The sequence below is a fragment of the Xenopus laevis genome, chromosome 9_10L, assembly GCF_017654675.1.
Source record: "Xenopus laevis strain J_2021 chromosome 9_10L, Xenopus_laevis_v10.1, whole genome shotgun sequence".
Lineage (NCBI taxonomy): Eukaryota > Metazoa > Chordata > Amphibia > Anura > Pipidae > Xenopus > Xenopus laevis.
The window spans coordinates 93049318-93067494 of record NC_054387.1 but is presented as its reverse complement, the minus strand read 5'-3'; the positions used below and the strand labels follow the sequence as shown (position 1 = coordinate 93067494).

The window sequence follows — 18177 nt, the reverse complement described above, 5'->3', positions numbered from 1 at the left end:
TTTGGTCTCCAATCAGGAGCATGAGCACTTGAAGCCAGTATCATATGTATAGCAAAAGTTATTCCTGAAATATTAAATAGGAGATGAAGGGCATACAAAAGATTTATATAGTTATTGTGGTTACAGAAACATATTCTCTGAAACCACGTGCACTTTTATTTTATCTACTAAAATCATTTATACCATCTATCACTCAATGGGGCATATTTATCAAAGAGTGAAGTTCGAGACTTCACTAGGGTGAAATTCCACCACTCCATTCATTTTTATAGAATTTTTAAAGGCATATTTAAAGAGTGAACTTTAACTTTCACCTATTGATTAAAGCTCTTTTAAAAATCCCATAGAAATGAATGGGTGTAATTAGCACTAGTGGAATGTGGTGATTTGTAACTTCACTCTTTGATAAATATGCCCCTTTATGTTTTCTCTGACATCTTAAAATGTATTATTATTATTATTAAAAAAATATTTGAAATGTTTCAAAAATTTGGATTATTTGCTAAGATTTGGAACTTTATGAACGACGAATCCAATACCTGTTGTGGTTATGGTTTTTATCTAAGACTGGGAGATGTAGGTTTTTTTCTAAATTACAATTTTAATTGTGGATATGAGGACATGAGCAAAAAACATGAAACCATTATATACTCGTAGAAAAAGAAAAAATCTAAAGGTTCCTTAAACACTGGGGTGGATTTATTCAAATTGGAAAATATACAAGTATTCATAGCATAGGTTAGTATCTGGCCTAAAGGGGATAACACTCTAGGTTAGGGTTAGTAGACATCTCTGGCTCCTTCTCCTTTCCCCCCCTATGCTGGGGTATAATTTTTCATTTAATGGAGAAAATTTGTTTTCAGAGCCAGCATGCCTTTATTTCTGCTAGCAGTTGGAAGATATGTTGAAATTTTGAGTGCCATGCTGATTTCCAGAGTCTCTTAACTTTTAGAATGGATTGTTCAGTTTGGTTATTTTGTGAGCAGTGCATATGGAATGGTTGTCTTTGTATACAGTGAGTAGTGGAAAAGTGATGCCTGTCTGTATATTCTGTAAGCAGTGCATGTCCAATGCTGGTTAGTGAGACAAAAGCTGTAGGTAATCATATAATTACTCTGGAGGTCAGTGCTCAGGTGCAGGTAATGAGTAGGTACAGTAGGTTCCCCTCTCACTCCCTTCCATAGCAGTTCAGAGTGAAGCTCAGAAGCCTCAGGTAGGAGTTTTTGTGTTGCAGTTTTGTCCTGTTCGTTACTGTTCAGGGCTGTTAGTTTTAAATTAAAATTCATTTATTTTACTCTATTTTTCCCATCCAGAGTCCAGCTAGCTTAGAAACTTGGAACAAGCTGTTTTAACATGTTTTAACATAACTCCGCTCAGCTATTGTACATATTGGGATACTAACTAGCTGGAAATTGGAAGCCAGAGATACTGTGCTCTTGACTCTTTAGCAGAGTGATCTCAGGCTGGTGTAACAGCTTTGCATAAAGCAACAACCAGACTGAATGTGTATGCTAGAACATCGCAATGGTTCTGGGAATGGCTAAGGTAATAACCAAATATGAATGTACATGTTATACATTTCTCAGGTTTTGGACACTGCTTAAGATAACAAACTGAATGTATATGATACTCAAAATGAATTTAAAAATTTAGATAGATAGTAAAATTAATAATAAATATAAGTAAATTGCCAATGCCCTAGAAAAGTGATTAGTGTCAATAGTTAATATGGATGGCCACAAACAGTTTTGCATTAAAATATGCATTTACTGTACATCAATGATTTTCACAAATCCATCCTAGAACTTCACCTTGAGTTCTCTTTTGCTGGGAAAATATGCAGTCTGTTGCATCAGGGAAAAAAATGCATAAAAATGACAGCCGTCATTATTATCTGCACTGTGCCTTCCACATCAAACAATGAGATTGTGACCACCCCATCCCAGAAGGTGAACAAGTGTGAAACACTTAAAGGGAATCTGTCATCGTTTTAAACTTTTTTTTTTTTGCATTTTTATAAAATACACACATCCATAAACACTGTCTGGCAAATAAAATGATGATCCACAAATCCATACATAAGTTATTTTAGTTTGTATTTTGTCATGGCGGCTTCCATATCAACTCATTACACATTCATTCTGTGCTGTACAAACAGCAGGCACAGCATTACATGTGTGCTTGGAGGCAGCCACTCTGTATTGAAAAGCCAAGTCACGCTGCGACATGAGAATCCGGCTAAACACTCCCCCTCCCCTATCTGCCCATGAGTGAGAGGAGGAGAGAAGTCACATGGTTTGCAGGGAAGCCACTATTTTCACTTTCCTACCTGCTCTACAGCATCCACTAGCAGCCCCTCCTCCCACAGACGACTATCAAAGCTGCTGAGGTTCTGTACGTTGGTTCTCTGCATTCCTTTGGCAGGGGGAACTTTCTCTCCTTGCTGCCTTCCTACTTTCTTTTACTGGTTGATGGATGACGGGAAGGAGCCAAGTTCCCTCTGCTATCCACCTCACACAGACCTTGCACCTTTCCTGCCTGCAAGTATAGTTAGAGGGTCTCATGGCACATAATACACATACTGGGTGCTTATATTGTAGTACCCAGAGTGTCATACATGAGAATTCATATGCACTATTGGATTTAGGGATCTCTGTATGCCACATAGTTTGTTAAATCTATGCCTATTTGGCATCAAACTGTTTAGTAGACTCCTGGCATTCATATTTAGGATGCTTTATGCTGGTAATGATACATGGACGATACAATGCTGGAAAGTTGATGCTTTGAGGCAATATTCAGATATTTCACCAAAACCAGCAATTTTGGGAAACTCAGTTGTTTAGAGCAGAAAGGCATGAGTACCCATTTTAGATTTGGTAGAATGTGTACTTTCCAAAAATATATGGTTTTGGGGGGTAAATATATATTTCTGCAGTAAATGTGTTGATTTTTCAGTAGCTGAAGTAAAGTCCTGGACAATTTGGATACACTAACTTCATATTGGGATTTCTAAATGCCTGATACTTTGATAAACCGGTGCACATTGGACATCAAACTGTTCAGTCGACCCCTGGCAATCATATTTAGGGTGCTTTTTCTTGGTACCTAATACAGTGTGGGATATGTGGAGCAGCAAATAAAACCTTTGAAGTGATTTTTCTGAATTTTAATACATTTTTATAAAAACTGTTATGTTCAGACAAGCTTTGATGTTTGGTAGTTAGGAGTAGAGAGACATAGTTATCCATTTTGGAATCAACCGAATGTGTAGTTTTCAAAAATATATGGTTTTCAGGGGTAAACCTATTGTTTCAGGATTTTTTGGCCTTGGAATCTAAAGTATGCCGTTTTCTGCCTTAATGCTTTCAAAATTTGGTAATATACTGCTGGGAGTTTTTGCTATACAGAAGTCCTAAATCTCCCTAAAACTATACATATCTGCTATTGGCATGTTTGGGAGACACGAGGCTTTCCAAATCAGTTGGATTTTCATGCGTAAAATTAAATATTTTTCTGGTATAAATTCATATATTATGAAAAATTGGATATTTTCATATTTTTTGGTATTTAGCACTATAAATCTTTGCAGAGGTGGAAATAAATGATAATGCAGGCAGTTTTAGAAAGCTCAGGTTCTCCTGAAAAAACGAAACTAAAGCTCTCCCCTCAGAAACTGCCCCTAAAGTGAGAGAGCACAAAATATTTAAAAAATGTCTGGCATTTCGTGAAACTAAAATGTGAAATTCTGCTGGCACTTAAAAGTTTAAACAGGGGCAAGTTAATCAGACACAGTAGGCAGAATTTCATGTGGGGGCTGAAAAAGGGAGGGTGGCCCACAGACTGCCAGTGTGAAAACACTGATCTGGAATGTTTGGAAACTGGGGTTTTGCAATATAAACATTAAATAAACCCTAGATGATTGTTTGACCACCAATTTGGATCATGCACCTTAGTTACCATCAAGTTCAAGGCACTAATTTGTTATTAAAGCAAACAAGGAAATCATTTTTAAAAATTACAATTATTTGCTTATAATGGGCCCTATGGAAGATGGACTTCCTGAATTTTGGACCTTTTTGGATAATGGGTTTCCAGACAAGGGATTCCATACCTGTATGAATTTATTTTATTTTTTTTATTTCCTAATATATTTATGAAAAACATGAATCAAAAGAACTTGCATTTGGTTATGGAAAAAAAATTAATTTGAGTGGAACATGTGAATTTAAAAATATTTTTCTCAATTTGTTATTTAGATTTAAAACAGTGATATTTCTTCACTAAATGTAACAGAATAAATGATACTACATAGGAGTCTATTAATTAGAACCTAGAGCCAGTATGTAAAAGCCACAAGATTTTTATACACATGTTAATGAACCCTAGATGATTGTTTGACCACCAATATGGATCATGCAGCTTAATTACCATCAAGTACAGGGCACTAATTTGTTATTAAAGCAAACAAGGAAATCATTTTTAAAAATTAGAATTATTTGGTTATAATGAGCCCTATGGAAGATGGCCTTCCTGAATTTTGGACCTTTTTGGATAATAGTTTTCCAGACAAGGGATTCCATACCTGTATGAATTTCTTCCATTTATATTATTTATAGTCACTAATATATTTATGAAAAAACATGAATCAAAAGAATTTGCATTTAGTTATGGAAAAAAATGAATTTGACTGGAACAAGTGAATTTAAAAATAATTTTCTCCAGTCATGGAAAAATACATAATTTTTTATTTAGATTTAAAACAGTGATATTCCTTCACTAAATGTGACAGAATCAATGATACTACATAAGAGTCTAGTAATGAGAACCTAGAGCCTAGAACTAGTATGTAAAAGCCACAAGATTTTTGCAAACTTCCATTATACACATGGTAACAATTAATATAGTAGGACAGACCACATAAACATCACAGATGGTATTAACTTTGCCCACTTTGCCCAAACATTTAAAGAAGGTCATAATCTATGTTTATTGTACCTCCCAACAAACCAGTCACATGATGAAATACAATTAAACAAATAAAATAATCCCATAAACACAGGTTAAGGGCTGGTCAGTCCATAAACCGTTTGCATTCCAATAACTATGGTTATTTTAAACATAAAGCTCATATATTTATGATTATTGATTAACCACTAGCCTTGATGTCCTCTTCTGCTTCTTTCTAGAACCTACAGATGCATGATCAGGAGATTTTTGTTCGATGGCAAGTGGCTGACCAGAAGATATCACTTTATGCAAGCCACAAATATATCCTTCAGAAAGCAGGGGATTATTACCATGCTTACTATTAATATCTTTGTTAGATGATACTGTAAAACATGTTTTAATTTTAATAAGGATAAAGAAAATCAATATTTTTACTTTTTTTCCAAGGAGCAAGACAATTGGATTGTCACTTATAGACATGTATAATTCTAATAATTACCAGTGTTAGTAAATTTGCCCGATGACTAACACTATCAAGAGGAGCTCATTATACAGATAATATTCTGTTCTCTTAAAACATACATGCACAGATTCTTCTATGTTTATGCTTTACTGGGTTTTTTTTTACATGCTAAGTATTGAATGGCATTTTAGTGGTGCTGTCATATACAGTCTTCATACATCTTTAGTTTATTTGAAAGCAAATAAAATAATATAAAATGTGCTGTTCTAATATCTCATTGATTTCCCTTTTACTTTCATAAAATCAAGTCAAAACCTCATTGTTGATTTTACCAATTATATTTAAAAAACAACACAAACAACAAAACTGGCAGTACACGTTAATGACAAACTTAAAATAATGCTATCACACACAGATCTAGGGGCACATTTATCAAGGGTCGAAAATCGAGGGTTAATTGACCCTCGAATTTGACCCTCGAAGTTAAATCCTTCGAATATCGAATAAGAAGGATTTTGTGTAAATCGATCGAAGTAAAAATCGTTCCAACGATAACATCCTTCGAAACGAAGGATTAGAGCGATTTTAAACGATCGATAGAAGGATTTTTCTTCGATGAAAAAAAGCTTAGAAAAGTGCTGGGGAAGGTCCCCATAGGCTAACATTGTACCTCGGTAGGTTTAAACTACCGAAGTATGTAATCGAAGTTTTTTTAAAGAGACAGTACTTCGACTATCGAATGGTCGAATGGTGGAACGATTTTTAGTTCGAATCGTTCAAATCGAAGTCGAAGGTCGTAGTAGCCTATTCGATAGTCAAAATACCAAAAAAATACTTCGAAATTTGAAGTTTTTTATATTCTAATCCTTCACTCGAGCATAGTAAATGTACCCCCTACTGTATTCATATTACTCTTTACAAACATATCTAACATACTAAGGGGCAGATTTATCAAAGGTCAAATTAAAATTTGTTTACTCTAATAAATTTGAACATACTCACAACTCGAATGAGGTTATTTAAGAAAAAATGCGAACATCTAAGGGCAGATTTACTTACGAATATAAATCCTTCGACTTCGAATATCGACTAACCTGCTTCCATTACCATAGACTATAGTAAAAACAGGACATATGGAATTTTTTGCCACCTAGCACTCTTAAATTTTTACTATAACATTTATTTTTTTAATTAATTTGAATACAATTCTAATAAATATCTATAATGGATATATAAAATATCACATGAATCTATCTAACTTCTTAAGAGACTCTTTAACATCTTTATTTCTGATCGTATATATAAAGGGATTTAACAATGGTGTTAGAAACACGTAAAATAATGCAATTATTTTGTCATTGTCAGGTACAGAACTAGATTTTGGTTTCACATATGCAGCCATAGCTGAGCCATAAAATATTGTAACCACCATAATGTGAGAGCTGCAGGTAGAGAAGGCCTTTTGTTTTCCAGCACCAGAAGCAAGATTTAGGATTGTTAGGATAATTTGTATATAAGAAATAGCAATAAAAGTTACTGGTGTCAATAATATCACAATGGCACCTAAATATATCACAAATTCAACAACTGATATATTTTCACATCCCAATGAAATAATTTCTGGCACTTCACATATAAAATGGTTTATTTTGTTATGTCCACAGAGATTGACATTCAATGTAAGTGCAACATAAGAAATTGATATAAAAAAAACCACAGATATAAATACTTATAACTATCTTAATACAAAAAGACTGTTTGATAATAGTTGTATAACGTAAGGGGTAGCATATAGCTATATAGCGATCATAAGCCATGACTGCAAGTAGAATGCATTCATCTATCCCAAATGAAAGGGCAAAATACATCTGGGCTGCACATTCTCCAAATGAAATGGATTTATGCAATGAAAGTAAATCCTTCAACATGCGAGGAAGAAGTGATGTAGAATACAAAATGTCCAGTAAAGAGAGATTAAAAAGAAAAAAATACATTGGTGTATGGAGACATTGGTCTGTTATAGTTAAAAAAATTATGAGAGTGTTTCCAAGCAAGATTAAAATATAAACAGTTGTGAAAACCACAAAAAGCAAGATTTGGGTTACTGGATCATTTGAAAGGCCAAGAAGGATAAATTCTGTTACTGTGTCATTGTTCATTTTCAAGCTGTCTGTTAAAAAAACAAGATAAGTTTTGTCACTAGGGTGCTATTGTAAGAATATCATATATGCTAAACAAGTCTTTCTAAAGATTACACATATATACATTTACTAACCACCTTGGGAATTGTGACCATAAAATCATCTCACGTAATGTTTGTTGCAAATACAAATATACATTGGGTCAACACCTACTTTAAATTTCAGGAACTGTCTGTCCCTCTGGCTTGTAACTTAAAAGTTTTTGCCTTGATTTATATTAATTTCCTTTATATAAGGAACAACCCTTAAATAAATCATAAATTTTACAGTTTTAAAAAATGGGGATTTTTTTTTTAGAGATTTTGGAAAAAAAATAAAATTCAATTGTAAGTAAATAGGCCTCTAAGTGTTCCAAAACAATGGTCAAGAAGGAAAAATTGCAAAAATCTTTTTTAAGTATGCAGACAGAGGTTGGCTCCAGTAGAAATTGAGATATTTTGGTTACAAAACAGCACAAACAAATGTGCTTAATAAGTTATTAATGAAACAATACAACTCATTAATGGCTCAACACATTAATGTGAGCATGGGCCTGGGCCTAAAGAAACACATGGTTGAGAACTTATAGAACATAATTCAGTTGTAGCCTCACCATTTTTTTTATTATCAACAAAACACCAGAAATTAAATGACATTTTTACATATATCATTTCATAATCTTTGCATGCTATTTATAATTTTGTCATAAAATAACTTGTCTGATGCTTTTACATTACCTTTCTGCTCCCCCATGTTCCTCTATGAGGGGTCTATCATATTTGTGCAGCAATAGCCCATTAGCATTGGGAACCTCAAGCAACAATTACTTACAAAAGCTGCCCTATCAGTGACAAAATATCAGCATGACCTATACACAACTTTTAATGCTTTAAATTAATATTTTGATGAGTAGTTTTTTTCTGTGTCAGTATCACTTTAAGGGATCACATTCAAGAGTATGTTCTGAAGAATGGTACTATAAGTAGTTATTAACATGACTTTATAAAAGACACATGTTCAATAAATGTAATTGCTTTTTATGATGAAGTAAGTAGGAAACTGGACAGTAGATTGCTTTTTCTTTATAAAGTATATGTTGATGTCGGTAATTGTGTTTGACCATGAATAAAGCAGAATGCACTCACAGATCCCATGACAGGCAAAGTAAAGTAACTGCAAATTTTTATTTCAGGCAAGGAGTGACCAAACACAGCCTTACTCTTTTTGTTCACTCAGGCAGTTAATCATAGGTTATGGTGTTTGTACCTGGATAGAAAATGGCCTAAAAGATTATACTGTATATAGTGGGTGATTAGAACATTCTCACAGGGCTCTTACTGGGGTGCCACACATTCTGTATTGGGTCCAATTTATTTAGTATTTATTTAGTATTTTAATTAATGACTCCAAGAGTAAATTTTTAAAAAATGTATTTCCTAAGTTATGCAAGAGGTGGAGATCGGCCTGGGTACTTGTGAATAATAAAATCAGCTGTAGTAAACAATGGCAATTGGCACCAGGGACGGCCATAGGAGAACAAGGTGTTTTGTCCTTTTTACAAAGCACTGGTAAGGCCACATCTACAATTTACAGTGCAGTTTTGGTATCCCATACTTAAAAGGGATAATAATGGAATTTTAGAAAAAATGTCTGATAATGAAATGGAGCATCTCAGATATAAGGAAAAGGTTAGCCAAGTTTACACTGGAGAAAGGGGAGATTTAATAACTATGTATATATATATATATACAAGGGAGCAATAACATACATACATACATAAATACGTACATTTTCTGATGCCTTATTTACCAATGGATCCTGCCAGCAGACAAAAGAGCATCCAAATAGATTAGAAGAATGGAGGTCTAATTTTAACGATTTCTTACAGAGAGAGATAAAAAGTTATATAATTCTCACCTCAAAGCAGTTTTTCTCACAAATACATTTGTGCAAATAATAGCCTTCAGGTAGAGGGATGGTCTTGAGCTGACAGCAAATTCTTGAAAATTCAGAGAGGCCTTTTCAAAGGCTGCTACCAGAGCATTGTTTCAGCCAATGTAAACTTCAATGCTTTGCTTTTAAAGTAAGGTGCTAGGCAAAGTATGGGTTTCTTGGTGTATAGTTTGAAACTGAGAAAACTCAACTGAGATAAGACCAAGAGCATCTTCTTAAGGTGCTAATAAGAATTTCTCAATCCACTTGTTTCAGTAATAGCCTCATGAAATAGCTACCCCCCACCCTCACTATTTACTCCTCAGTCCTTTCACTTTAATGAGTTACATTACTGAACAGGTTTAGTTATGAAAAATAATCTACATGTTCTATACATCAAAATACAAACCTTCATTAATATCACCACTTTTAACTTTTCAATAGATTCAATATAAATAAATAGATTTCAGAAAAAGTGATTAACTTTTATGCAGTTTTATATGAACAAACAAGAGGCATAATATAAAACAGAAGGAGAGGGCTATAACTGTATGAGCTAAAGTGGATATAAAACCCAAGAAAATAGAACATAATTTAAATTCCAAATATATTACCTATTTTATGGTCTTATTTTTCAATATATTGTTAAAATAATAACATATGTAATTTTAAGTTTCAGCCAAGGTAATCAGTGTTACATCCCTCTCTGAATGTTTGACTACAGATATTTTAGGAGGGGTCTTTCAAATGTGTAGCATTGGATAGAGACCTTCATACACAACCTGCATATACAATTGGGGTTAAATTTATTGACGATGCTATGGTATAAACATTTGTATTTCTTTTGTTTGCAGTGCAGAATTTGACAAACACTTTGCAATGAACTCACATAAGTATAAGCTTTTGATAAATGTTTCAGTTGAAAACATTTTTTTTTTCAGACTGTCAGGAAAATTTTTAACAAAATCAAGATTCCCTAGTATGATCTATAATAAATCTGCCCCTTATTAATTATGTTGTGCAATAGGAAAGCTTCTGTAGGTTTTCAAAGTGCATTAAATATGTCACTGTTTGCCAGTGGCACAATAAAACCAATAAACCCAACCTTTGTCTGTAAAACAGTCAAATGCCTTACCTTCATTTTGAAATGCTGAAAGGGACACGTCTTATAAATCACAGTGTCAATTAGCAGAGTACAATATCAAATCTCAAAAGTGCAATTATGTCATTAAAGATAATATCATTTTGAACTTCTCTGGGATTTCTTACAAGTCAGCAACAAATTACTCCCTAAAAAGCAAACAAACAAGTTCTGTCTCAGAGAAAAATATTTGTATTATTGAAGAATCTACCAAACCAGTTCTACCAAAACAGCAAAAATTATAGCTTATACATATTCATCATATTTACACAGTAATGGAAACCCAAAAATTGGGAGCATCCCTATAGTGCAAAATCATGAATTTATCATAGGGCCCATGAACAACTCTACTAATTCTTCCCAGCTGCGCCAAATGAACCCACCAGAACAACACTTCTCCTCCATACCTGTACTGAAAAGGCACAGCTGCACAGCAAGTTTGACAACCACAATTTCTGACAGCTTGACTTGGCATTTTAGTCTCCAATCAGGAGCATGAACACATAGGGGCATATTTATCGAGGGTCGAATTTCGAATTGAAAAAACTTTGAATTCAAAACAACCAACTGAAATTAAGTCGAAGTTTCTTTTGGATGAATAGGTCCATTTTCGATCGAATAGGTCTGTATTCGGCCGAATTCAAATCATATGAATCTAAGGAATAGCACAATCAATCAAATTCGATTCTAAGTTTTTCCCAAAAAAACTTTGACTTTTCAAAGTCCACCAATTGACTCCAAATAGGTTCTAAAATCGGCAGGTTTTAGATGGCGAATGGTCGAAGTTGAATTTTTCAAATTCGAATTGAATTTGGACTATTCCCTAGTCGAAGTACACAAAAAATAGTTCAAAATTCAAATTTTTTTCATTCTAAAATTCACCTCGACATTTGATAAATCTCCCCCTTAAAGCAAGTATCAAATATATAGCTAAAGTTATTCCTAAAATGGGAGATGTAGGGCATAACAATGTACATAGTTATTTTAGTTACAGAAACTTCATGTACTTTTAATTTATCTACTGATATAATTTATACCTTATATCTCTCTTTATGTCTCTATTCAGTTCTAACCCCACAGTAAAGTATTTAAAAAAATATTTAAAAAAAATTGGATTATTTGGATAAATTTTGGAGCTTTATGGATGACACATTTCCGGATAACGAATCCAATACCTGTACTCACAAAGGGTTGTGGTTTTTAAGCAAGACTGGAAGGCGTAGTTTTTTTTTTTTTAAATTACAGTTCTAATTGTGTCTAATATCTTCAAGAGGACATGAGCAAAAAAATTAAACCATTATTATATATTCTAAAGGTTCCTTGAGGTAGATTTATTCAAATTGAAAAATTCTGAAGTATTTATAGCAATCTGATCTTTTTTCCAATGCCTTAATTAATTAATGATTAATAAATAATCTATATTCAAGTTTAGCCTTGTCTTACCAGCTATCATCACAGGTTAGCTACAAAAACTAAGATAACAGTGATAACACTGCTCGATGACACGAAAGTGACAACTCACTTTTCTTGAGGGCCTTAGTTAGGACTTTTCTTGAGGGCCTTAGTTAGGACCCTATGGAAATCAGGACCCAGAGTAGCCCAGAAAAACTGAAAGAACTATGATTAAGTGTCCTGTGGGGACACGAAATGCGTCAGGCTATTATTTTTTATACAAGATGTAAATAAAGATTTTTGTACTACTTTACTAAATGTTCAGACTTCTGGATTCTACTTAATTTATTAAATTTATCCAGAGTGTCGGAATGGTACCAGCTTTATTTTTTAGGTTTTGAACTATACGGTCAGCCCGTCAAACCCAGGAGATTTATTGTGGGGCATTAAATGGAGTGCTTGAGAGAGTGATTGGTGTCTCCAACCTCTCTTTTCTCCTCTCACTGACCACTGGAAGCCCATCCCATAGCTCCTCACAGGCATCTGGAGAGATGGGATCTGGAGAAAAAAGGTTTTGATAAAAGGACCAGGCTCTGTCCTGGATAGCCTCCAGATCTTGAAGGGGGTACCATCCTCTGCAAGAAGGCATGTTATTTGTTTTCTTCTCCAAGCATTGAAGAATCACGAACCACGATATATATCACAGAGTAACTGCATCTGGCTTCACACAAAGGCACCAGGAGCCTGTCACTGTTCCATGTTACGTAGCACTTCTTTCCTATCTAGGTATTCACACTGAAGGGCTTAGTCTTCAGAGCCTAATAGCCTTTGCTCAAGATCAAGCACCTCCCCATTCAGTGCCTCAATCTCTGCATTGAGCTGTATGCTCACACTTTTTGTATACTCTTGACACAAGAGCTTTAGGTGAACCTTACCTACATCCCACCACTGATTCAACTACATCCCACCACTGATTCAATGTGGCAAATTCATCCTGAAAAGCCCTCCAGCCTCTCCATGTATCCAGGACTGACTTAGCAAAACCCTCATGTTCTAATAAATTGTTGTTAAAGTGCCAGTAAAGCAGCTTTTGGCAGAAATGGTGCGACTGACAATCTCAGGGATAGAAAATTGTGGTCTGAGAATGGTACCAATCTAATGGTGCTTGACTGAGCTTGTGACATGGGATGTCTTGATATATATATATATATATATATATATCCTATCAATCCGGGATTGAGAAACACGACCATCTCTCACCCTGACATAGGTAAAGACATCCGTTTCTGGGTTCTGTTCTCTCCAGATGTCAACCAAGGAGAAATGAATAATTAGTACTCGCAAAACTGACTCTGACGAGTCCCTTTTCTTGGGTACATTGCAGTCTCGAGCATCATGGGTGTAATTAAAGTTACCCCCAATAATCAAGGCTTTATCAGAGTCAATTGTCTCCATATAGGCTAACAAAAGTTCAAAGAACCATGCCCTCTCTGGTCTAGTAGTAGGGGCATAAACATTTATTATATTATATGTTCTACTTGACTCCTGGACCCGAAAATGTAATAGATGGCCAGGGATGACAGAGTTGTCACTCAGCACCTGGAAGACTGGAAGAATTCTGAGAAAAGGGTCATCACCCCACATGATGTCGAAGTTACAGATGTTGCAGGAAAAGGATCACAAACATTTGTCATCTGGAGACCCTGCAATGGCTCAGGTGTTCCTTCAACTTCACTTAAAACACATTTGGAAGTGTTTGACTCAGGAGCAACAGAACTAATTATCTCCCCAGCAACAGGGGGACCTTTGGAGGCTTGATGGTTAGCCCCTACCCTCTCTACTGCCTCCTGGATGGCAATAACATTGGGGTCAGTGGAAGACAAGGGAGGAGAGATCTTAGCATGAACAGTAGATGTTTTATTTGAGGCACTGGGGGGCAGGAACAGGGGCTGTGGTCTTAATATGCCCTTTGGGGCAACTGTGGTGAGAGTGCCCCAGGTTCTTGCAAAGGAAGCACTTCACTTTCTCTGTGCTGTAAAAAAATGTATACAGAACCCCTTCAAATGGAACCCCGAAAGACCCCTCAATATTGTCTTGATCTCAAGGTAAAAGTAGTTGGACTTGCCTTTTAAAGGAAAGGAAGTGCCTCAGTCTGCTCTCCTTACATCCCAGGGGAATTTTAGATGTATTTGATTTTAACTTCCCAAGGGCTTACAGGTGGCAGTACAATAAGTGATCCTGCAGGAAGGGGGACACATTTGATAAAACCACCCTTGTGCCCAATACTTCTAGGGGTTCTACAGGGACATAACTCCCTCCCACTATGATACCTCTCTGCACCAGAGTATGAACTGCAGTTAGTGCACGGGCAAAGATTATGGCCTTTTTCTTGCTGCCACTATTGCAGAGGGGCCCACCACTTCAGCTGAAGCCTTTATGTAAGCCTCTATGCCATAAGTGCTTGACATTAAACATCTGCCCCCATGCTTCCTTGTCAGCTTCTCTACCCTATCAGTGACTTGGCTTCGGTTGCTGCTAGTGGCTACCACCTGTGCAAATGTTCTAGCAGGGGTCACATTGGCTGCAGCAGCAGAAGTACAGGTAATGGGACTTTCTTGACATGGGCTGAGTGGTGTTTCCTTGCAGAGCTAAAGCTGGGTTTTCAGGTCCTTTGCTTTAGAACCCTGAGGTATTTTTTTTATAACTTTTATAACCCACAAAAAGAAAGCTTTATACTATTGATCAATGAAAAAGTACATTTTAAGTTGAGAAGCTCAGGCAGGGAGAGGGTGAGTAGGTACCTGGGAGCTGCACTGCTGCTGCTGGAAAAGATTTTATACTCTTAAATCATTCTCCCTTTAGCTTTCTCTCCTCACAAAACTAAGAGCAAAATACCCACTCAATCTGTACAAAAAGTAAACAATTTGTGCTGAAACAGCAGAAAAAAAAACAAGAAAAAAAAACAAGTGAAACTGACACCCAGGTGCAGTGAAGGGGTAGTTGATCTAACAGTGAGCTTATAGCCCAGAGGAAGAGAAGGGAAACTGGTTAGTCAAAAGAAAAATCTATTTTTAGTAAAGAAAATCAACTCAAAACTTCCCGAACTTCACCCACCAAATGGACAACACATTCACACACCAAGTGAAAACAAAAAGATCCTGTCTTAAACAGGGATTTCTATGCTTAATTCAGCACCAGACAGAGAGCTTTCTCCTATGTGTTGATTTTTCATTAGCTGAAATTACCCACACGACTATTTGTATGAACTTCATTTTGGGGCCTCTAAATGCCAGATAGAGTGTGTGCCAAATTGTTTGGAGGACCCCTGGCAATCATATTTAGGGTGCCTTTTCTTGGTATGTAATGATACATGGGCCATATGATGCTGGAAATTTGAAGTTTTGTAGCAATATTCAGATATTTCACCAAAGCCGACAATTTTGGGAAAGCTTCAGTAGTTTGGAGCAGAAAGGCATGGGTACCCATTTTAGATTCAGTAGAATGTGTACATACCTCCCAACATTTTGGAAACAAAGAGAGGGACAAAAAAGTTGGTGCGTGTAGCGCAGAAAAAATAAATGTTTTGGCCACGCCCATTTGTGTGGCCACACCACCTAATTACCATGTTCATTTTACAAAATCTGGCAGGTTATGAAAGTTTAAACACATTTCTGTGATTTTTTTTCAGTTATTACAGTGCTAAAGAAGGTGAATTGCCCTTTAAGCTGTGAGTCTAACTTTCCCCAAGGGACCTGTTATCTTATATTGTTACAATTACTTATTTCCTTATCTGAAATTGTTACAAAAGTTTCCAAGTGCACCTGGTGGTTGTTCTGGGCTCTCTGCCAAAAGCCAATTAAGTTAGAAACATTGTTTCTTTTTCTGGCTGTTCAGTGCAGAGAAAAATGTACTTTCAGGTACAAAAGAGGGACTGCAGGTTGAGCTGTCAAAAGAGGGACTGTCCCTCTTAAAATGGGACAGTTGGGAGGTATGATATTGTGTACTTTCCAAAAATATATGGTTTATATGGTAAAAATATTTTTCTGTCTTTTTACCCCACAAAAAATGCAGTAAATATGTTGATTTTTCAGTAGCTGAAGTAAAGTCCTGGACAATTTGTATGAGCTATCTTCATATTGGGGTCTCTAAATGCCTGATACTTTGGTAAACCTATGCACAATGGGCATCAAACTGTACAGTCGAACCCTGGCAATCATATTCAGGGTGCTTTTTCTGTGGGATATGTGGAACAGAAAAATAAAACCTTTGATGTGATTTTTCGGAATTTTAATACATTTTTATAAAAACTGCTATGTTCCGACAAGCTTTGATGTTTAGTAGTTAGAAGTAGAGAGACATAGTTACCCATTTTGGAATCAGCAGAATGTGTACTTTTCAAAAATATATGATTTTCTGGGATAAGCCTGCTGTTTACCTAAAACTATACATATCTGGTATTGGCACATTTGAGAGACATGAGGCTTTCAAAATCAGTTGGATTTTCATGCATAAAATTAAATATTTTTCTGGTATAAATTCATATATTATGTAAATAGGAATTTTTCATATTGTTTTGGTATTTAGCGCTATAAATCTTTTCGCAGAGGTGGAAATAAATGACAACTCAGGCAGATTTAGCAAGCTCAGGTTCCCTGAAAAAAGCATTGTATAGTTTTTCTAGGTAAACTAAAGGTTTCCCCTTCAGAAAATGCCCTAAAGTGAGAGAGCACAAAATGTTTCAAAAACATCTGGCATTTTGTGAAACTAAAATGTGAAATTCTGCTGGCACTTAAAAGTTTAAACAGGGGCCAGTTTATCTCAGTACTGATACCTTTCAAAGCTTACACAGGGTAAGCAGTCACAGCAGGCAGAATTTCATATGGCGGCCGCACAAAGGAGGGTGGCCTATGGCCCGCCAGTTGGAAAGCACTGATCTGGAATATTTGGAACCTGGGGTTTTTCCACAATATAAACATTAAATAAACTCTAGAGGATTGTTTTGCCACCAAAATGGATCAGTCAGCTTAGTTACCAACAAGTACAAGGCACTAATTTGTTGTTAAAGTGAAAAAGGAAATCATTTTTAAAAATTAGAATTATTTGCTTATAGTGGGCCCTATGGAAGATGACCTTCCTGAAATTTGGACCTTTCTGGATAATGGTTTTCCAGACAAAGGATCCAATACCTGTACGAATTTCTTTTATTTTTTTTATTTCCAGTCACTGATATATTTATAAAAAAAACATGAATCAAAAGAAATTGCATTTAGAAAATTAATTTAGTTGTAGAAAAAAAATGAATTTGAGTGGAACATGTGAATTTAAAAACAATTTTCTCCAGTCATGGAAAAAGACACAATTTCTTATTTAGATTGAAAACGGTGATACATGTGACATAATAAATGATACTACATAGGAGTCTAGTAATGAGAACCTAGAACTAGTAGTGGGCACAATGTAAAAGCCTCAAGACTTTTGCAAACTCCCATTATACACATAGTAACAATTCATATAGTAGGACAGACCACATAAACATCACAAGGGGTATTAACTTTGCCCAAACATTTAGGGTGTTATTTTTTTTAAAAAATCATGAATTTGCCTATAAGTCAATGGGAGAAGTCTAAATGATTTTTTAATGTGCGCTGGGTTTTGTGCAATACCCCATATTTTTCTGAGTTTTAGGGTGAAAATTCCGAAAAATTTGTGAAAATCATGAAAATCAGATGCAAAAATCCGAAAAAATCTTGAGAATCTGACTTTTCCCGAGAAGAAAATTTTTGGTAAAATGTAATAATAAATAAACGTAAAAGACCTGAGCGGATTTAATCGGAGTTTATAGCAGAAAATATTGAGATAAATAACCCACTATATTATAACCCAGGTCATAATCTATGTTTATTGTACCTCCCAACCCACCAGTTACATGATAATAATTAAACAAATAAAATAGTCCCATAAACACAGATTAAGGACTGGTCAGTCCATAAAATGTTTGAATACCAATAACTATGGTTTTTTTAAATATTAAGCTCTATTTTTTTTATATTTCTGATTATTATTTAACCACTAACATTGCTGTCCGATTGCTTTTTTCTAGAATTTACAGATGCATGATC

General features: G+C 35.2%; 1 protein-coding gene across 1 annotated transcript; it reads right to left on the bottom strand.

Annotated features, from left to right (window-relative positions):
• Nucleotides 1–5896: 5896 nt before the first annotated feature.
• LOC108701873 (olfactory receptor 1019) lies at nt 5897–13513 on the bottom strand. Its single transcript, XM_041576290.1, has 5 exons — nt 13319–13513; nt 9366–9411; nt 7293–7583; nt 6673–7141; nt 5897–5972 (listed from the first exon to the last, which is right to left on the bottom strand). The coding sequence occupies exons 1-5, from the start codon at nt 13511–13513 to the stop codon at nt 5897–5899; spliced, it is 1077 nt and encodes a 358-aa protein (XP_041432224.1).
• Between the last annotated feature and the right edge of the window lie 4664 nt (nt 13514–18177).